The sequence below is a fragment of the Lipophrys pholis genome (assembly GCF_963383615.2).
Source record: "Lipophrys pholis genome assembly, chromosome: 17".
Lineage (NCBI taxonomy): Eukaryota > Metazoa > Chordata > Actinopteri > Blenniiformes > Blenniidae > Lipophrys > Lipophrys pholis.
Window position 1 is genome coordinate 9275146 of NC_137643.1, and position 22583 is coordinate 9297728.

Consider the following 22583-nt stretch of genomic DNA (forward strand, 5'->3'; position numbering starts at 1 on the left):
CATTTTAATGATTTCTCCTTACATCTTGAGGATGAAATTAAAATAGAGCAATTAAGATTTTGCATGATCTTTATTCGTAGAAATTATATTCTCTCTCGTATTCAAAGACAGGGTCTCGAAACTATAACAAATTTTCATATTTTCATACAGTCAAACGGGAAGGACCGCTCATCGTCAAGGCGCCAGACTCAAATAAAGAGGACGCGAATCACAAGAAAGGTACTTTTGTCCTAATTACTAAAGTTTACAAGTGACAATATATCTGTGTACTTTTTTGGGATAATTTTATGCTTGGTAGGATTTTTAGTACCACATGAAGCTGTTGTGATGCTGAACACAAAAATTACTAAATAGCATTCAGCTAATGTTGGTAACGAGTCTGCAATGGAAAGCAGCAATATATTAATGCTGGTCATAGATTTAACACTTCCATTGAATTCAAATACAAGTCTAGTGTTGTACCTGAAAATATCTTTTATTCAATGTGTTGCAGGTTATTTCCTCCTGTTTGCGCCATGAAGTATTCTAAAGCTGCATCGAAGACCTCGGCTCAAGAGGAATGTGGCATCTGGCTGGACACTGTGCAGCTGAAGGAAAAAACTAAAAAGGTTATTGTCCAAACTAGTTATACACATCTACTAAATGACTACCCCAATAACTCAGCAAAGCAGTTAATTATTACTTGTTAAGAACTATCGTTGAATATGAATACTTAAACAAACCAAATCTCAACTCAACTTTTCATACCGTGTATGTTGGCTATTTCCCACTCAGAAATTATAAATATTGCCAAACACCTCATGGTTATTTATCTGGCATGAGCGGAAACATTCTTCAACTAAAATGTGGATTTCTTAAGCTGGATCTAAATAACAGTTTGGATAGGGTAGTGGAAATGAACTGGATGATGACGTTCGCATTCCTTGTTAAACTTGAACCTGACAGACATCCGAGTTTAGAGTTATAAAAATATTGAAATAACAATCCCAATTATTATTATTATTTTTTTTTAATTGTTCAATGGTAATGTATTGGCTCTGGAAATACGTCACTATGGTAACGAAGAAATGTCAATAACTGTGGCAAAAAATAAATGATTTAAAATTATGTATTTTTTTTAATTAATTTTTTTGTCTGCATGTCATATTTTTCAGAAATACACACGGCCCATTTCCAAGTTGCTCAATCCCTTCACTGAAGGTTCTGGATATAGTTTGGCTGTGGCACTCAACTTCACTCAGACCAAAACTGAAATGCCAAAGACCAAGCAGAGCACTATTTCAGCCTTCTTCACTACACATCGAAGAGGTGAGTATTTGAATAGCTGTAATATCAATTTGCATGGTATAGTATTGAACCAGTTTCTCTTCATTTTTGCTGATTGTTGTTTTTTTCCCCTTCTCCCACAAAAGCCCTCAATAAAAATTCCACTTCTGAAGAACCAAACACGGATCCTGTGCGGCCTTCTTTGTCCTCTACATCAGCTGCACTCACAGCTCTGTCGTCTGGGAGAAAGCGAGGCCGTGATATTGATCATGAAGAACTTGTCGCCGAGGCCGACCTGGTTGAAGAGTTGAAAAGTGAAAGTGTCAGTGAGAGTAAAGAAACACTCTGGCATTCATCCTCACCACATATGCACAGTGAATGTGAAGACGGAAAGTCTGAGGAGTGTGAGCCACCGCAGAGTAAGAAGAGGCATCCCGACTCCTGTTTGGTCAGTGACAGTCAGCCTCTTCCTCAGGCGTGGAGTCAGGACCCCCTGCTCACCTTCAGTCAGTATTCTGACAGCGAGTTGTACCTCCCTGACCAGAGATTCAACACAGCAAAGAACTTAAACAGCTCTGGGGAAACCCTCCCAGACAGTCTGCGGAGTGAGGAGGCTTTTGAAAATGTGATGAATGGCGAGAGGAGAACATCAACCCAGAAATCTTTGAATCGCTGTCATTCTCCAGAGAACGATGACGACCAAGAAAACAGCTTGCCAAGTCTGAACTCTTTTGTTTTGAGTCATCACTGTGCGGAACCAAATCCTGCATCGTCACAGGAACAATTAGACCGGCTGAGGAAAAAGACCGAAGACGAAAAGCTTGAGTGGATAAAACCAAAGTCTCCTCTTAGAAAACGAGCGCGGCAGTCACAACGCGGCGGAGGCGAGGACAGTTTGGCGGCACTGTTTACTCAGGACTCTCAAGGTGTCAGGGTGATAGCACATCGTGGCCTACAAGCCAGGAGTCCACTCAAAGACCACAGTAACGTGAGCGCCAGGACTGTGAAGACGTACCGACCTCTGGTGTGGGATGAAGAGGAGGATGATAATCTCTTTACTCAGGACTCACAGGGGAATCTGGTGATCAAACACTAAAAATAATCCAGACATTCTTGGGGCTTTCTTCTGAGAGCTGCAGTTTTTCTGAATATGAATTTTTGGAGACGTGTTTTAGTGAAAATCTTCAGGCTTTCTCACGACTGTAAATCCTTTGTGTGTTGCTGCAGGTGGTAATCTTCCTCTCCGCCTCGTCTGCTGGAGTTTCTTTTGTGCTGTACGATGTTCATGCATCATGCGACACAAAACTCTCCGACAAGCAAGATTTGAAGGCTTTTGACTTTATTTGAAAAACGATACACTATTACATCAAATTGCTTTCCTGTAAAATAAAGTTTTTGAAAAATAAAACCGTTTTAGATTATCTGTTCTACCTTGGTGCGAGTAATACAGAAACGGGAAGTGCCCAAGTGTGAACGATACCACGACAGCTGACGTTATATAACATACAGAGACGGTCAACAGGTACGTCAGTTGATTTAATGTCTGCTGCGTCACATCTGATCGTTTTACATCCATCAGCAACGTCACTCCAACACAGATCCACGACTACATGACTGCCATGCACTATACGTATATAAGGCTCACTATAGACACTTCAACAGAAATAGTCACCATAGACTTGGATATTTACGTTCCATATTTGTTTTTTGATAACGTTTAAAACTTTGTCTCTAATATTGAAATTTGAATGAGTAAAGTTTATGAAATGGAACCATGACATTGTTTAAAAAGTACGTTGCCGATAAATTACAACAGACAAAGTTCACCTATTTTTAAACAATTATATTCGTACATAAATGCCAAAACAATGAGCTAGTTTGTGGTAGTTTAGACCTGAGATATTTTTAATTCCCGATGACTTAGTGAATTTGCTGTGGGTTTGTACTATAACTTGACAGATCATGTATCTAATGAAGTGAAAATAAGCTTAGAAATGCTCCAGAGACGGCTAATGAATTAAAAGGAGTGGACCTGAAATGATTCAGACACAGCTCCTCTTAATAAAATACCATTTGTTTATCTGGCATCAGGTGGACGGATATACTGTATTTACTGTGGCATTTTTTGTTTATTGCTGGGTCGCTGGTGAGGAAGACGAGGTGGCAATCAGCCTGCCATCTCCGTGGGTTCTGTCACCAGCTTGGATCCATCCCAGACGGTCTTGAACTGCTCGGGGACCGGGAACTCTTTCTGTGAAACAAACCAGCAAACACTGTGTAGCTCCAGAAAACAAAGTTCCTCTGTAGTTCTATATTTACTCCACAAGAACAGAGATATTCTAAAGTCAGTTGCGACATTTCAGACTTGCAAATAATAAACCGAACTCAGTTGCACATTTGCTTTTCCACATCAACCCCGGGGTTATCGGATTCCGCGCCTTTGAAAATGCGACACTCACATAATCGTCTTCCCCCTGTGGTACGAGGATGTTCATCTCAGAGCTCTTGGCGCTGACGATGTCGCAGTTGACGGAGTCCTTGCTCAGGTAGACCTGGCAGCCCTCCGTCTTGTTGATGGAAATAGTGGGAACTTTGCCCAACACCTGCAGAGAGACGCGTCACAGTCACTGGCAGGTATCTGCGGCATAGTTCCGCGAAATATACCCTTACCTTTCACTCTCAAGACACACATTTGAAACATTTGTCCACCTCTTTAATTTGTTATACGGCATCTAGATCGCCTCTGCAAAGGTTCACTCACCTGCAGCTGGATGGATTTGGAGTTGATGATCTCCACAATCCCAACTACGTTCTCAAAGACGAGACCCAGCTTCTTGCAGTTGTCTGGCAAAAGAGTCAAAACAAGGAGAATTAATGATCAGAAGTGAGGAATTTAAATCCGATTGTAGCTGACTCACCGAGGATGATGGAGTTAATTTTTCCCTTGACCTGCAGGGTGGAGTTGTTGCAGTTGAAGGCGTAAACCACCTGTTTCAGTTCCGTCTCATCGATCACCAGGTCGTGTTTCTGCTCAAAGTTTTCCTGCAACAAACAAGAAAACGGAATCAAAAATAATCTGGAGCGTAAAGCCACGATCAACTGACCTGGAGGAAAACTTTGACCTTCTAAACTAATAAAAGTCACTGAGGAACAATCCACAGAATGTAGACAATATGTCTTTTTTTTCAAGCGCGATTATTTGACCTACCACCCTCCACTTCTTCCCTTCGAGCTCCAGCAAAGGAGGCTTTTTCTGGGCCGCTGCTTTTGGTGAGCTGGCAGGTTTGGGGTTCTTGTTTTTGGTCTTTGTCTTATTGGAGCGTGTATTTGGGTTCTTGTGGGTCTTCTGGTCATCCGAGACATGCTTCAGACCTGCAGACGGAGAAAAAAAAAGAAGAGCATGATAGAAAATGCCACGAGTATTTCAAAAGGCTGCCGGACGCCACAGTAAATCCACCTTTTGTGATGTCCATGCCCTGGTTGAGCTGGGCAAACAGGGCAGAGTGCTGAGCTGCTGCGATGTCTGCCTGCGGCTTGGGGTCGTCATCGGAGAAGACCGGTGGGGGGCCTGGGGGAGGCGGAGGTGGAGGAGGTGGACAGGGAGCACTCTGGGCTGGAGGGGAGTTGAGGAGAGAAGCAGGAGCGATGGGGCCCTGGGAGGTGAAGGCATTTAAACAATTAGAGAAAAGGAACATTGCATTTTGGGTTTGTGATCTTATGAGACGAAACACTGATGCAACAGGTGTTTTGGGGATAACAGCTGTAGTAACAAAGGCCTCCAGTAGGAGGAGTATTGTCAAAGAAATGTCGTTTTTTTTGTGTTGACTCTATATGACGTGACAGAGCAGGTGAGTGGTTACGTTCAGCAAACAGACATATCTATGGTTGCTTTCAAGAAGTATTTCCTATATTTTGCCTGCCAAAATATTTTGCTTATTGTTTTTCTCAACTTCAGTATGATATTGTTGGAAAAAAGTAGTTCAGAATTTTTCTTTATTTATTTTTTGTCATAGCAATATGTGGCAGTACATTATGAGTTTGTACTGTAACCATCCCTGACAAATCAGCATTAATCAGCAGAAATGGACACACACACACACACACACACACACACACACACACACACACACACACACACACACACACACACACACACACACACACACACACACACACACACTGAAGACCTCAAACAGCTGCCATAGACAGATGTAGCACGGACCACATGTGTTCAGAGGACTGAGGTGGTAATTAATGTGCTTCTTAGTGCTGAGACATGACCTCTGACACAAGGCACACATGTTGTGCATATCACTGCGGAGCAATGCAGACCTGTTACACAAAACAGCTCAGCGCATAGCGCTGGATTAGAACCAGCATGTATGTGTGTATGTGTGTTAATGTATGGCTGTTAAACACTCTGACTACCTCTTAGTGTTTCCAAACATGTGTCGTCTTGCATTAATACTTAAGTGAAGTTATAAAATACCCAAACACATGTTTTGAAAACCATTTGTTCCCCTTTGCCCATTTTTGGGCAAAAAAAACCCCAAGACAATCATTCATCTTTATTCAAAGCAGAAATGACAAATGAAAGTGAGAACTTGTTGATACAGTACTGTATGTCATATAGTGATCAGACAACTCAAGGAATCTGAAGGCCGCAACACATATTTTAGGAGGCTGTGATAGATTTTATTCTTGATTGTTCTCTGATTTAAAAACACATCAAACAATAAAATGATATCAAAAAGTAATTGCTGAAACAATAAAAAAAGCTAATTACTTATATTAAGCCTTACTTATCAATTAGCCTACAGAAGGAAGACATATTTGGCAGAGTACCAGATCAAAACCATTCACATTTTAATAATTCTAATTGGTGGTGGCTGCTTACTCCCATGTTTTTATTTCCTGAGCTGCTCTGTGCAATTTTACATTAAAATTAAAAAAAATGGGTGGATTTTAAAACACAGGAACTAATGTGGGCTAGTCAATCGGTGTCAGCGTGGTTCCATATGTCGGCCCGTGTGTGTCAGAGTGAAAGCTTGTCACTGAGCTGGTATCTGAGCAGCAGATGATGGCTGCGTCCGAGAGGGACCAGCCCTGCAGTTTGGGTTACGACGCGGACTGTGTGTGTACACAGGCCCTTTGTCGGGGATCCCCTGTAAAGAAAACCTCCATTCAAGTAAACCCTGAGGACCACCTGTTAGCGCGACACACTCCGGTCCTTGTACGCACACACACGCCAAGTCTTTCAAACACACATCAAACTCTGTCGTCTGACAGCAGGGGCAACAGCTGACACACACGGCCACTGCGGGGCTCTCAGGTTTCTGCATCCAGGAAAGACACATGTGCACACAGTTGTTGAGTATTACTGAGGTGGTTATCTGATCGTGTCACATTAAAGGAACGACTGAACGTTTTCAGCCATGTGTTTCTTCACATTTGTGCTCAAGACAGATAAAAGATTGATGCCACTGTCATGTCAGGCTGGAAAAGTATGAATCAGTCAGTTAGGTTCACTCGAAATAAAGACTAAAGAAGAACACACAGCTGCCTTGGATGTGCTCCCCCTAAATGTGTAAGTGTAAGGTGTGAAAACAAAGTTATGTGACTTGAACTGATTAACTCTTCTAATGAATTTCACAGCTACCATAGGTTCTCTTATAGAGTTTTCCTGAGTTTTCTGTGGATACTCCAGCCCCCCCCCCGCCACAATCCACCGACTGGTGTGGAGGAGTCCCTGAGCAGACGCTCATAAACAGAAGTTTGTCTGCCGGAGTGACGGAGGCATTTCTATTCTCCGTAGAGAACTGTGGTGTGCAGCCACTCGTTCATTCATGCTCTCTGCCGTGGTTTACGTAACCGAGAGCTCCATAACTAAAAATGGAAGTGTACTCAAAAAGTAGAAATCTGGGCTGATTTAAAAATATCAGGGCCTGCGAACACAAGCTCAATGGAAACACAGCTACAATAATAAACCTGCTATTTCAAGAGTGACCTCTTGTCATAATGCACATATATTCTAACACAATGCTAAAAAACAAACAAACAAAAAATTAGACAACGACAACTTTTTTTTAAATAAGGTGAATTTAATGGAGTAGCAACATTTGTGTACTCACACTCTTGCTCCACTCCAGCCCCGTTGTGTGGTGTTGTTTGATGAACGACTGCATCTCAGTCCAGACTGACAGGTACGAGCGGACCCAGTCCACGTGGCGTCTGTCCCTGAGACAGCATGCAAGCAGCGAGAGAGGGAGGCATGGTGATACAATGGTCAGATTAAAAACAAAGAACAAAACAGGAGGCGGGATGAGATTTTTGTTTTCAGGTGTTCTGGAATGGTTTGTCACTAAAGCATGCAGATCAGGGGCCTAAAGGACTGAGGCAGAATATTAATTGTGCTCCTTCAGAAAACCTCTTTTAACCACTCACATCCACTTTCATCAAAACCAAACAATTCAAGTTAGAGGCGTGTCCCAAAAAGTTCATTTTTCCTAGAATCAGCAAAAAAACTCAAATATTTCAAACCCTTTTTGTTTGATTTCTAAAATTAAATTAAAAATATTGAATTTTTAAATGCTTAAAAGAGGCCATAATTACTACAATTAGAATGTTGAAAAATGCTTGTAACTCTTTAGTTTTGATGTTAGAAATAATAGACAAAAACAATTAACGTGTCAAAAGTATTCTAATTTTCTGCACCTGCAGCTCCACTCAATGTGAACGACTAATTCCTGAAATGTTGGGACAATGCGTAAATAGAGACCTTTGGCTTTTAGATGTACATTCCTCCAAATCTCTTATACAGGAGTTTGATGGCAGTGAGCACTATCGCTGGTGGTTCTTCAAGGTTTTTGCATTTATATGTTTTCATTTCCAGCAATTTCTGATGTCTCATGCAGATCTTCATTTCTGCAACTTAGAGGTTTCTCAAGAAACCTCCTGAGGGCATTCTGGGGAACAACAACAATGTGAACACAGTTTCACTTTATTGTGAAGAAGCTATGAGGCGTATTTACGTTTCCTTGTAGTCCTTCAGCACTCTGTTGGTGTAGAAGGTAGCAGCGTCATTCATCTCCTTCACATACGGGCCTGGCTTCTGACTCTGAGAGAGGGAAAGGGGTCATTTCCTGAGAATCACTTCCCTCACTTTCACAGCGGTGTAAGCAGAGGTATAAACTTTCTGTCAAAACTGCAAATGTGTCTTCATTTGAGAGTACATTGCCGATATGCTCATAATTGCAACTACAAAGTTTGGTGTAAAGGTAATAGAGGAGACGAGCCGCCCTGACAGAAACTTACACAGACCAGAACCGACTTCAGTGAATTCTCATTCAAGACCTGAAGAGGAGGAGCTCTGATGTTATTCTAAATGGTATTCACCTCAAATCTTTGTACTGATGAGAAACAGAAATGTTTTATGTAAGTGGGAGAAAAACAGGCTCGTCTGAGGCTGTTTATGAGTGAACCTAATCTGATTTCATGAGTTTATCTATTAATTTTGTGCCCACTTTAGTGTACGGGGTTAACAGGCCAATCATTACACAAATGATCTGTTTCACACGCATGTGTTTTATGCTTTCTCACCACAGCCACCCAGCCCAGCGCGGGGATGCTCTCGCTCACGGCTGAGAGGTGGTTGAAGAGCGGACTCCCGCGGTTTCGTTCCCTGAAGTTCTGAATGTCCTGGATGTGATCTGAAATTGGCTTCAGCAGGTCGTGGAGCTCCGTCTGCAGGAGCAGAGAGAGAGAGAGAGGTTAAAATGAAGAGAGGATGAGAGGGTGAAGTTGATTGTAGTTTATTGCCTGTAAGCAAGCAATTATAAGTATCACCTTTGGCAAAATATGACAACCCTATACAAAAGACTGTACAGATTTGACATCCCAGGCTCTTTCCCCTGCCGACCAGGACTCATCCTGCTTTTTGTGTCACTCAGTATTTCCCAAACTGACCTGCTGGGCAGCATCTAATTTTACTTGCCAGAGCCTTTTTCCACTGCCACTTCCAGATCTCAGCCACGGTATAGCTCGTCTCCCCGGCTCACAGCTCCCCTCCCCTGAGCTCTGGTGCTACAAAACATTCCTAAGTTCACGGGGAGATCCCTCCGGCCTTGTAAGGCATGCCGCTCCTCCACTGTTTACAGTTTACCAATCACACATAAGTCGGCTCTCGCATGAAACGCGGCACTTCACTGGTGAGCTGCTGCCACAGCATTCTTGTTGAGATCTTCCCTGAACTGGATGCGATGAGAAACATTTGCTTTCGATAATCAGCAGCAAATGTGTGCTTTCTATTTAGCTGAGGGGCTGATTAACAAACAGAAGGTAAACAATGCATCACTTGCTAAACATTTACAGTATATCTCTGTGTTGGTTGAAGCAATCTTCAACATAAATATATTCTTGTATCAGTTTCAATAATTATATCCTTGCATGCAAAAGCCAAATAAAAACAGAGTAAACATTTTTTTTCCTACAAATTCAAACTGAAGGTCAATGGTGACTCTGTGATGCTTAATTCTGCACAGATTCAAATTGCAGCTTTGTTCAATTACTGTCCATCTCAGACCTGTATATTTTATTTAACCCTTTGACGTTACAGTAACTGAAATGTTTCTGCTACATGATATCTCTTTAGTACAATTAAAGAAAACTGTGCTGATATATAGAATTAACACGAGTGCTATATGCCTGAGAGTAGAACATGTACTCGGATCACTGCAGAGCAACACCGTCGACATCATGGCTCCTACTGAAACTATGACTCCTGTGATTCACAGCCGGGGTCAGATTGTAGACTCCCCTTCATTAAATCACAGTGCAGTGAGGCAGAAGACAGAAATATGAGAAAGAATGACTGGCAGGTGCAGAGAGGACTTCAGCCATATTCCCACATATGTTGTAAGTTAAACAATCCTTTAAAACTTCTGCGGTGGAATTTTATCAAAAAGGGAGGCAGGGTTGCTTTTTTTTTATGGAAAACCCTTCAGCTGCTACCAGGCTATGGAACTACCTTTTTTTTAGGATACATACCATTTGTGGTAAAGAGCCATAAACTATAATACAGATGCATAACGCAGATCTCCATAGACAACAAACTGATACCCGGTGTATTCTGACAGCGTTCTGTCAGAACAAGCAATAAATTCTTCCCCAGTTTGAAGCTGCAGTAGTGCGGCTTTAGTATCAGACCACACAGCCACCCGCACACCTGTCAGATTAGCTTTTCCTTCTTTAGGCCACTTTTGATTGATACTGACGATGGCAGATTGGAAACACCCCACAAGTTCACGTTTATTGTCATGTGCATATTTCCTTGCACAATGAAATCATTTCTCTGCAGTCCACATCAACACAAATCATTACGCTTGGCAGTTTTTCCCACTTTTACCAGGGCAAAATGTTTACCTGCGGCCTTATACAAAGAGATCCATCTTCTTTAACACTAAAATCAACTTAGGTTCACAGGGAACCCATCCCAGCTGACTCTGAAACATCCTGGACAGCCTCATTCTCACCTCACCGATTTCTAAATACAGAGTAAACGTAGAAAGGGTCTGAAGTCGGTACTTCAACCGGAGACTTTCTTCCTACGAGGTGAGAGAGCGAACGGCAATATCTGCACTTGATAAAAAGATCATCTGTGTACTTCACTTCCTCTGTTCCATCTGTTCTGCTGAGAAGCGTCTCTGTCAGATTAAATGCAGAAAAGACACAACGGCTGAATGCATTTAAACACCTACAAGCTGGTGGTTATTCACCACATAAACAAATGCGTGTTTTTACACCGAAGACTCAATTATGCATTATGAGCTCAGCATCAAGACTGTGGGAAACAGCTCTGACCAAAGGTTGGAAAGTGTGTGTGACTTTCTCTCTAAAGACAACCTCGGATTTCAGACTGTAACAGTTGTGGGTACAGACAGAGAGAGAGAGAGAGAGAGAGAGAGAGAGAGAGAGAGAGAGAGAGAGAGAGAGAGAGAGAGAGAGAGAGAGAACATGAGCCAACAAAAAGGATCAAAAACGTCGGCTCACATTATTTGATGGAGCGAGCTCGGCATGTGATAACAGCACAGGCTCTGACTTCCTATACAAGCACAACATCAAAGGTGGACAACGAGCCGGGACGACAAGGGGAGAACAGCTGTAGGAGGGTTTTTAACGCCGTGGAAGTCCACTGTGAGCGTGTGTGTGTGTGTGCGTGTGCGTGTGCGTGTGCGTGTGCGTGTGCGTGTGCGTGTGCGTGTGTGTGTGCGTGTGTGTGTGTGTGTGTGTGTGTGTGTGTGTGTGTGTGTGTGTGTGTGTGTGTGTGTGTGTGTGTGTGTGAGTTGCCAGAACCAGTAAAACAGACAATCACAACACATTGAGTTAACAGGCCAACCTGAGGTCACATGAGGGAGAGACTGACTCTCTCTCTCTCTCTCTCTCTCTCTCTCTCTCTCTCTCTCTCTCTCTCTCTCTCTCTCTCTCTCTCTCTCTCTCTCTCTCTCTCTCCCTACACACTCACTAACAACAGGCTCAAATATAGAACATGCCCATAAAAAGTCAGGGAGCACAACAGCGTTGCACTGGAGAGAAGTAGAGATAGGCTAGAAGTTTGTGTGTGAGCTGTTTGTGACTACAGATATAGACATGAATGAAGGAGGTTGATTGTGTTTGTGTGGAGTTTAGTTTTTTTCTTTTTCTTTGGAGAGGGCCTTGTACGCTTGCTCTCTGTGTGTGTTCTCAGTCTTTCAGCTCCCGTTGACCGTGTATAGAAACAACCTATGTCTCAACCTGTTGAAGCTGACTTCAACTCGTGTCAGATGCTGTTCCATCTGGGCTGTTTTCAGGTGCGACACGTTGTCCAGAGAGGACGACTCACCGCTTGTGCTTAAAAACACAGTTCAGGACTTCTGTGGTAATTCTATTCAGCAGATTACGACTGAGGAAGCATCGTTTGCAGCTGACTTTGCCTCCATCACGATTTCTAGTTGTATTGTGTTCGATGATTGTAGGAATTGTTTAAAAAGTTCCCAGCCATGAAAGAAGAAAGACTTTCCTCTGTTGGGGATATTTGTAGCATGATTTTTTTTTTGTTGATGCGTCTTTCTCGGGGGATTTGCCGGAATAACTCTATTAGAGAGGTCAAGTCTTCAACTGCCTTTAACGCTTGCCATGCAGGGGTTGATATCGACTCACCAACATTCTGCTTATATGGTCATGATCTCTAGGAAAAGCAGCAGCCGGCACGAAAATGAAGCTGGCGTCAAATTACAAGCAATTTGAAATGTTTGCATTATGAGGAGAGCTTTTCGACTCCAGAAAGATGGCACTTCAGTAACATTTTGGATTTGGCTCATACTGAGTTTCATCTCCTACTCCCTCATGTCACCGCTCCGCTGGGTCCCACACTCTTTTTCAACTGTTTGCATTTCTGACCAACGCTGAACGCTCTTTTCACCGCCTCTCAGCCAATGACCTGAAAGACTGGTAGTAATCACTTCCTGGTGGGCTCTGCACTGTAGACACACACACACACACACACACACACACACACACACACACACACACACACACACACACACACACACACACACACACACACACACACACACACACACACACACACACACACACACACAGAGAAGGCCAATGGGATGATATCATATCAATTCACTCTCACACACACACACATACAGCTTGCAACCCCCCCACCCCCCCTGTTTTCTCTATACGTGAACATGCAGGGAATGTGTTGTATTAGCGTTTTCTTGGTCAAAAGAGCAGAGTAATCCCTCTGTGAACGGCCCGGCCTGCTGGGGAACACAGGAGGGGAGGACACAGACGGACATATGGGGCCGAGATACAGTTTATGTGTCTGTTTGGTTGCCGTGAAACATTTAATGCAATTTGCATCTGAATGTCATGAGAACGGCACTGTGGTTCCCCCTCTGAAAGTTACTGAAAAAGTTTTGTGCGCCCAAGCAGCGACAGTCAATGATTACTAGTGAAGTCCCGCTCATATGATTAAAGAAACAAAACCAAAGAACGAGCGGGAATAAATTTACGTTAACCACACAAGAGCCTGTCCAATATTTACATTTGTTATAAACAGGAAATCCAGAAATGACTATGTTGTCTTCAATGTGTCAACATTATTATTTACCAAGTTTAATCAGTTAGTAGTAATCCTGAGGTCACGCTAAAGGTCTATAAATACTCTGCAAAACAAAGAAATTAGTTCTCTCTCTCTCTCATGGCCGCAAGAAAATGACAAATTATTCTCGCCATGTCATTTAGGCAGAACCTTTTTTTTTCTTGTGTGGTGTCCAACAATTCTGTTGTGAACAGTCATAAATTCAAAGGTGTGTTTACTGCCACCTGCAGCCACTCTGTTTGTTCTATCACCTCCCAGGAGTATGAAATATCTTCCAGAGTGAACTTTGATGTTGAACTTGCTACATTGAGGAAATGAACAAATTTTGGTTTATGGAGGATTTACCCACCACAAGACCAAAGACGTTTCATGGAAGTAGCAAACAAGCAAAATTGAATAGAAAAGAATTAGTTAATTAATCCATCTTTAGCTAAGCCTGCAGAAGTCTCTGTTCCTGATGGCAAACTGAAGAGTCAGTGTGATAATTCTTGCTTCTGTTGTAACTGGTGACCACAGTGACACTGGAATGCGGTGCTGTTATACCTTTGCAGGTTCCTGGTGCGTGGCAGCCATCTTGAGGAAAGTCCTCTGAGTCTGCAGGGCCTTGTTCACCATCTCAGCCTGTGCACAGCAAAGTCAGGCAGGTCAAAGTCAGAATTTATGTAGTATGACACATTGCACATCGCTCTAGTGTGTACTCTGAATACAGACAATGTCGAGTGCTCTGAAAAGAAAAAATGATTTGACCTTCACAGGTTGTTTACAGTGGCTACTGGAGCAGTGGATTCGTGTGAGTGTGAGTGTGTGTGTGTCCACCCCCCACCCCCCCCCCCCCCCCCCCCCCCCCCACACACACACACACACACACCCTTCAGGAGAGTCCCAGCCATCCGTGTCCCGTGCGTGTTGAGACCTTCAGTTCAGGCCAAAGGAACCACCAGGCAGTCTTTCTCCATAAAAGGAGCTCTGCAAACCTAAAGAAATCACCTCTGCTTTCCCTTTTACCCCCCACCCCACACACACACACGCCCACCCCCCCTCCACCCAGTCCAGTGATGGGACACAGAGATAGAAACCATCTTTCAAGACACACAGTAAAAGAAATAAAAACATGAATTCATATCTTTTTTTTCAGGATCGGTTCTTTTATTTTTTGCACTCACGATTTGTTTTTGAAGTCCTTCCTCTTATCTGTTATCTTTATTCCAAGGACAAAGCACAGCCATTATTGCCAACTGGCGCGCCATTAAACACACAGAGTCGTGGTGGGAGAGCAGGTCATAACCGAATAGGAAACTATGATCCACTAGCAGTGTGATGAATGAATACATGGCCATAGTTCAGTCATACTCCCGTCCTTGGCTTTGTACAGGACAGGAAACCTTTTCATCATACACACACAACAATACCTGCCACAGCCCTTCCAAATTAACCTTTGTCCTCCAGAACTATACCTATATCTAAGTGAAATCTAGAGTGAGGAAATCCTGTTTATTTATAAATTTGATCCAAGTTGGCATAGAAAGAAAGTCTGCACTCCGAACCTGGGAATATGAAAGGGCTACCGTGCTTGAATTCATTAAACAAAGAGATTATAATGTGGACGTTTAAGTTGAAGCTCTTTATGATTTTGGAGTCAGGGCACATTTATAGAAACACGACCAAACTGATGCATTTACAGGAAGAGTGATGCTTCTTCTGAAGAGTGAAGTGTGTAAAATTGGCGCGGCCCCTCTTTCAGAGCATCAACAGGTGCTTTGGCAGACAATAGACTGACAAACCTGTTATACTGTAACTGAAGATCACTGCAGCAGCAGCAGCAGCTGTGCCAACATCTGTCCACGACAGCTGAGGGACGGACAGCTCGCACAAGGGGCTCACTATTCACACAGTGACGTTTGTGCGGCGTAGAAGAGCTTTCCGAGGATCCCGTCTCACTTACGTGTTTCTCCACCTCGCTCCCTATAGCTCGGCTGTGGTTGAGGTACTCAGACACCGGACCTCTCAGCAGCACACTGAAGGCCTCCACGCTCTGAGACAGGCCTGGAAACAGAGACATCCTTGCTCACTTGAGAGGATTGACTTGATTTTTTTTATGTAGGAAGCCGCAGAACTGAAAAAGTTAGACCAGTTTGTTAGTCTCCGTACTGTGCTTACAGGCTTTGTTCACCTCCCAAAAGCTCAGGCTCAAAAAGCCCTTTTTAAGACCACACTTGCCTCCATCAATGCCGTTGACGCAGTCCCCATTCTCCATGCCGCTGGACGCCTGCATGGTGATGGACATTTGCTCCAGGCGAGTTACAGCTCGCTCCAGTCGCTGCATCAATCCTTCCATGGTGGTAAACCTGAAAACAAAAGCAGGAATTAGAGTGGGCTTCTATTTTGAAGTTGTGGCAATACAAACAGCTGAACTATGTCTGATACATTTATGTCCTCGGTATTACTTGGTTTATTATGTTCCTCTCGGTTTGTATCGTTCTGCTGAGTTGACTAGCCTCAGAGTCATCCTCCAACAGAATTGATCGTTTCATAGTTGAGCAGATCAGTTCCTCCATGGATTAGAATGACAAAGAACAACAGAATGAAAGAAGGAGAATGAAGCTCAGCTGGTAAAAATGAAGCTCTGAGGATCACAGCATCCCTTTACCTTCCTCACATTGCATCTCACTGCAAAAAGCCCCATGTTATCTGGAGCAGCAGCCATTTGGCACTTACTCTGGCTATGAAGCTATAAAGTCAACCAAATCATCTAACTTTATGAAAGAAGATCACTTTGTGTTTGACTGTGGGCATTTGGAAAGAAATTCTAATCACATTTACATGTTTTTGCAACTTACTTTGATCAACAGCAGCTCAAACTGCCGTAACTGTTTCCCTAAACTTCTAATCGACGACAAATGATTTGTGCCGCCACCTCATCTTGAAAAGACGTGCCGTACTGATTTTCCTTTACATACATGTTTTTTTTTCTCTAGGTACTCCAAGTTTATTACATTGTTCGCTCAATCTAAATTGCCCTTAGATGTTAGATTGCATGTTAAAGTTTGTCTATAGCCCAATGAGGAGATTTTTGGACTAATTTGCTCAAACAAAAAAAACGAATAAAAAAATTCTTCATTTATAAACAAAAGAAAAAGATGTTGATCCGATTTATAAATCAAGATTGGCACCCTGCTGTTCATATGTGTCACCATGAGGTCACGCAGGCCTGGTTATAATATTTATGAGTCAACAGAGGAGGAATTCAATCTTGGGACCCGCTGCATGTTTACACAAACTACTGCCCGGTAACACACACTTCCTAAGCTGACACCTGCTGTATACCTGCCAGTCCAACACACAATCCAGTGGTGTGACTCACAGACAGTTTGTTTTTTTCATTCTTTTCAAAATGATCCATATAAAACCCACACAGTTCTGTATTCATATGACAGCTATGCAGACTGACTGGGGTTCACTCTCTGTAACCTTTGTAAAGTATGTCTAGTAATTACATGCTATGAGCAGCTCTGATAGAGCCACCTCTCTGGAGACATCTCAGAGCAGTGCCACATGCCTGCTGCAGGACTCACATGTTATTTCTGCTCTGTGGGTCACAACGGCTCTTAAGCAAGAGCAGAAACCCAGAGAGCTGCGCGTCAAAGTTGGTTAAAAACAGGAGAACAAAAAACAAACTCCTAAACAAGAGACTAGAGAGTGTTTTTTGAGACATTTAGCATGTGTATGGCTCATTGTAAGTATTTTGACTGAAGAATGTACACAAAACAACATGAGAAACTCCAAAACATCAAATTCTCAGTCAATAAGGATGTGTAACAAAAGCAACTGCAATAATGAAAATCCAGGGCAAAAAAGTGTTAACTACCTACAGATTGTTTACTTCAGCGATGGAAGCAGGAATGGAGTGGTTTCTAAAGAGTTTGGGGTCAGAAATCCTTTGCCAAGAGATAATAAGCTGGAACTCACAGGGTAAAGTCTGGGAGCTCATAATTTAAGTTAAAAAAAAGAGATTTTAGACAAAGTTGCATTCAACCTGATAAATCATTTGGTATCAGGTATTTTCTATTATTCTATTCTATATTGACAAATTTTGATGTCCAGTTTAGTTTTCACTGAAAAGAAACAAGTATGTGGTTAATGGCAAAACCTAAACATCAAGTTCTTATTTGCTGACCAGTGGTTGCAGGATTAAATCAGATGAATAGCAACAATTCATCTTCTGTGTTTGCTCAAGTCCAAAATATTTCACTTAATCGCCGTCTGGCTCAATAACAACCTCAGACTTTGTTTATAGTGCGTGATGCAGAAAGAGTCACAGTCAGTCGGCCAAAATCTCCCTGGCCAATCAAGCACATGGCCAGTGAAGCTCTTCTAGCTTTTCATTACAAATTAATTCACTCAGCCCATCACAATAATCTAATGGAAAACCAGTCAGAGTTGCCATGATGCCAAGAAGGGGCCGTCCCAAGTCTCGAGGACTGCCCACGTGGGGAGGCAAGTGGAGTTGACACACATTGACACTCATTAATGTGGCAAAAAAACTAAAGAAAAACAATCAATGTGAAGTTGCTAAGAAGATGTGTTTTCATCTGGAACTTTGAGCCGTTATAACCGTCTGCTACATGAGTACATTAGATGCTGGTGGGCCACACTGTCTGCAAGATAAAGACAAAAACCAACAGCTGAGAAAGCACACATGCTCCTGCAGTGAAGAGATATTACTGACTGCATGTGTCTCCTGAACCCTCCGGCCTGGTATCTGATCTTTGCTGGGCTATAATCAGCCTGCGCTGCTGTTTATGCCGTACTCTAAGACATTAGGATGGAAGAGTCTGTGTGCTCTCAAACAATGAGGGAATGAAGGGAAAAAAATATCTCAGAGCTGTTGGTCAAAAGAGTGTTTACAATACATCTACTTCAGCTGCTTGTGTGGCCATTAAAGCAGGAAACCGTGATATCACAGTAAGAGAAGTGAAGGAAACTTTCACTGCTTGTCTCCTTAACTGCTCCTGCACTTTGGCTCTGATTAGAAGTGGAGTGTTTTATGAGTGTAGTAATTGTCTGATTATAGACGATCCACTAAATATACTCTGGATAATGCAGATATAATGGGTCTATGTAAAATAGGGGCCGTGGTTAAAATAGACGTTTGAGCCTCGTGCAGCAGGTGGGAAAGCAGCTGTTCAATTCAGAAACTCCAGTGTGACGAAACCTCATGAAACTTTTGATCATATTACAGGATATTCGTTACATTTTCACCACTTTTACGTTTCAGTGAAAATAATACAACATCCTGACTGATTGGTCCTGAAGGTTTCCATGCAGATACTGATATATGGGGTTTGATTCAAACTGTTTTAAAACAAGACTGCTTTAAAATATTGAGTTAGCCAATGTGAGAAATTTAACTAGTCTCAGTTTCTGTATTTAATTTTAATGTTACAATGTGACAAAGATGAACTTCTGAAAAGTAGTGCTACAATCTACACTTTAGGTTCAGTCAACTACTTTAATCTTTAATGATACCAAACTTATATTTCAACTTGGGTTACACTTTCAACAGTTTACCTTAATATTTGTACACAAATTTAACTTGCTTCTCTCCAATAATATATTTTTTTTCCTTTTGACCTTATAGGGCACAGTGCCAAGACAGTAAATATTTGCATGTGAATAATTTAAGTGCCATTTATATGTAATAAAATATGTTGAACGTCATGAAACTCAAAGATCACATGTTTAACCATTTGTGTGTTTTTAAATCACGAAATTGAATGAATAACTCACCACAGTTGTATCATTTAATGTATTATAAAGTGCAAAATTACAAAAAATATGACTTTCTATTGGGCCTAAATAGCTATTTGAAATCTAAACTTTGGAAAAACTGTAAGAAGTGAACATAAACAAATATAGTCACTTTCCCAAGAAATGGCTTAAAATAACTGTAACCTAAAGGGAATTGAGGTAAAACCTTGGATTGTTTAAGCTTTGTATCGTGTCACTAATGTAAAATGAGCTGAATTATCTAACCTCTAGCAAAATATAAGGAAAGGTTCATTCAGTGTCTCCTGTTTTCTTTTTGATCGGGCTCGACTTGATTTGACGAAGGCCGAACAACTCCAATGGCTTTCCTCTGCTTTTATTTACAACAGTGTGAGTGATTCACGAAAGAGTTTACGTTGGATCCAATACTGTTTATTAAGTATAAACAACCAGAAATTTCAAAGGCGAAATAAGGGAAATTAAGTCCTAAAACCATGTCCTCCATTTGTATTTTCCTTCTGACGTGACTTAAATGTAAATGTTAGTAAAAGCCAGATCAGGGCTTTGGACTCCTGCAGCCTTCAGTAAACATCTTTTCACAAATTCACCCTCACAGTTTAGCTTTGATACCTTCATCAGTCAGTGTCAGGTTCAGTGTTGTCTGTCCACTACTCTCACTAAAACACTATAATCTAAGTCCATTTATAAAGCAGTGCAGTTACTTTTATTGAAACACTAAAGGTACAGTTGTCCCATCGAACAGGACTACTGATGGGAAACGAAAAGCGGTTCTTATTGAGAACCGGTTCCCACTATTTCAATTCCAAACGATTCCCCTGTCGATTCCAGTGGGAACGAATGACGTCATACGCCAGTGCAGCCAGCAGTAAATATGGCGCCTAATCAACACAAGTGAAAAGATGACAACAGGGCAACTAGCAAATCTTGTAATGGGAAGATTTCATCAAAGGGAGGAAATACTACCATATGCATAAACATTTGCACACACAGTATGCGATAACTTTGAATGAATATCTCGTCTTCGATCCGCGATGGAGTGAATCTCAACCCAGCAGCGGCAGCAATGTTAGCACATCGTCTGCTGTTAATACTGCAAGTTTCATTTTCAAATGAGAATTGAAAAGGGAATCCCAATTGTGAAAATCTTATCAAATCCCATTCCTAGACCCAAATGGATCCTCTGGAGGAGTCGGTTTTGGTCTGCGGGCCATCTGTTTGACACCCCTGCTGTGGAATGAAATTACACTAAAAAGATTGAAAATAAAAAGATCAGTTAACAACCTAGAAATGAATCCATTGACATTGACAATATGATAAGTTAATATTATCAATCACACAATCAGTCATGTATTTTATGGATGGGCTTTATTGAAAGTGCTCATCTGGCCTTCTCATAGCGGAAGACCCCCCCTCATCATAATAAAACCCGACATGGCTCTGGCACGCTGACAGGACTTTCACCGCCCCTAAAAATCTGATGCTCAGCGCCACAATATCACTCCAACAGACACACGGAACACATCGAGGGAAAACAATCACAGAGCTGCAAAATCATCAGCGTAGAGTCGAGTTGTGCCTCTTGATGGAGATGGCATTTTGGACAGTCGTGCGTAAAGACGCGCACGCCAAGAGACGCATTGATCCCTGCGCCCAGAGAAATCAACCAAACATTAAAATCCAGCAGAATGATACTCCTACAGAAGAGTCTTACCTGCCTCCCCCTGTGTTGCAGTAAATATCCACCGGGATGTGTAGTTGTGTTTGCGGGTACGCCGTGGTGTCTGTGCGCTGTTTGCCCCGCGCTCCCCTCCTGCCTCCGTGCGCCGTCACTCCGCTGCGCGCGGCACCGGGGCTCTTCCGGGATGTCCTAATTAAGCCACACGGCGAACCAGAGAGGCGAGCACCGTGACTCAGCGCGCCGTGATCTCCTCTGGGACGGACGGACATTTACCACCGTAGGCAATGTGGCAGCCTTAGAGACACCCCGCTAAAAATAAACACATGATGGACGCCGGGCCTCTCTTCAGGGATCTGCTCTGGACACGATGGAGTCATCATCGTCATCGTTTTCATCCTCACGAAGTCAGTCCATGGGAGTAAAATCTAGTTTGAGCACCAATTTGGAAATCCCCCTCTTCACAAATGGCCCCTCAACATGAGAACTTCAATATTAATATCATCTGCTGGTTTTAGTTCTAAAGTCTCTCTTGCAAACTCAATAAATCATGTAGAATGGAGCACTTGAGCATTTGTGTGGGGATTGGAGATGGCTGTGGAATAAGAAACAGTTTAATTTGTCTTTTTTTTCCAAAACAACTTGAGAACTTTTCTGTTTTTCAGCTGCTAACTTCATATGTCTTGTCTCCTCTGCTGTTACACCAACCATCTTCATGTCCTCCTTCACCACCTCAGGTCTTCCTCTTCACCTCCATCCCAGTCCAATATAACCACCGTCTCTCCACATCCGAACCAGACCTCCCCCGCTTCATCATTACACTTTTTGTTTTCATCTTCTCCCAATAATATCCTGCTCTACAAACTGAGCCACATTTATTGACACGTCTGTGCTGGGCTGCATGGCGGAACGTGCTTAGCTCTCATGTGTTCCAATCCAGTTTTTTTTCTGTGGGAAGTTTGAATGTGCTTTGATTTCTTTCACCCACAGTCCTGAAATGTTCATGTGTGAATGTGATTGATTGGCCTGTGATGATCTGTGGCTTTGCCCATTGTTATCTGAGATCGGCCGCAGTGCCCTAAACAGAATAGAGTGGTGTACAAGATGGATGTGAATCTTTTTTTACGTCATTTACTTCTAGTTTCAGTTAGACGAGAAAGGTGAAACAATGGGGAAAGCATTTCATTGTGTCCACCAGTTCATGTGTTGCTTTTCCATTGCGTGTCCATGATGGGATTTCATGTGCACTTTCTCTTTCTCCTCTCATCTCTGGTGTTTTGTGGTTCTGCTGTTGGTGGCTGCTCTGTGCTCCCTCTCTCTTCTGATCTCAGCATATCAGCATTTCCACCGGCGTCTTGAAAAGCCCTTCCTCCTGACGTGCTTAAGCACTCAGTCTGTGTGTTTTTGTTGGTCCGCCTGCATTGTTCTTTATTCCTGGTAGTTTTCCAGAGTACTTGTCCATCAATTCAAATATCATTTCCAGTTTAACTTGGTTTGGGTCCTCTGTCCTCCTCACATACACTTGTCCTTGCAACCCCCTTATTGGTTAAAATGTACGAATGTATAATGCCCTTCACCAAAAGAGCTTAAGATCAATGACAGGGGTGGTTATTTTTGTCCAGAGCTTTCTTGAAAAGCAGAAATCACATTGCGAATGTGTTTATTGGTGAGATCAAGAACTATTTAAATCAGAAATCAGAATCA

General features: G+C 42.4%; 2 protein-coding genes across 2 annotated transcripts; one reads left to right on the top strand and one right to left on the bottom strand.

Moving 5' to 3' along the window:
* Positions 1 to 184: 184 nt before the first annotated feature.
* Positions 185 to 2664, top strand: aunip (aurora kinase A and ninein interacting protein). The gene is made up of 4 exons (XM_080484441.1): positions 185 to 219; positions 494 to 608; positions 1155 to 1308; positions 1413 to 2664. Exons 2-4 carry the CDS (start codon positions 516 to 518, stop codon positions 2360 to 2362), a joined length of 1197 nt encoding a protein of 398 aa, XP_080340567.1. The 5' UTR covers positions 185 to 219; positions 494 to 515; the 3' UTR covers positions 2363 to 2664.
* cap2 (cyclase associated actin cytoskeleton regulatory protein 2) lies at positions 2584 to 21281 on the bottom strand. Its single transcript, XM_080484440.1, has 13 exons — positions 20916 to 21281; positions 15635 to 15762; positions 15360 to 15460; positions 13961 to 14038; positions 8866 to 9009; positions 8298 to 8383; positions 7398 to 7503; positions 4724 to 4919; positions 4475 to 4638; positions 4185 to 4308; positions 4028 to 4110; positions 3726 to 3869; positions 2584 to 3517 (listed from the first exon to the last, which is right to left on the bottom strand). Exons 1-13 carry the CDS (start codon positions 21149 to 21151, stop codon positions 3434 to 3436), a joined length of 1674 nt encoding a protein of 557 aa, XP_080340566.1. The 5' UTR covers positions 21152 to 21281; the 3' UTR covers positions 2584 to 3433.
* Between the last annotated feature and the right edge of the window lie 1302 nt (positions 21282 to 22583).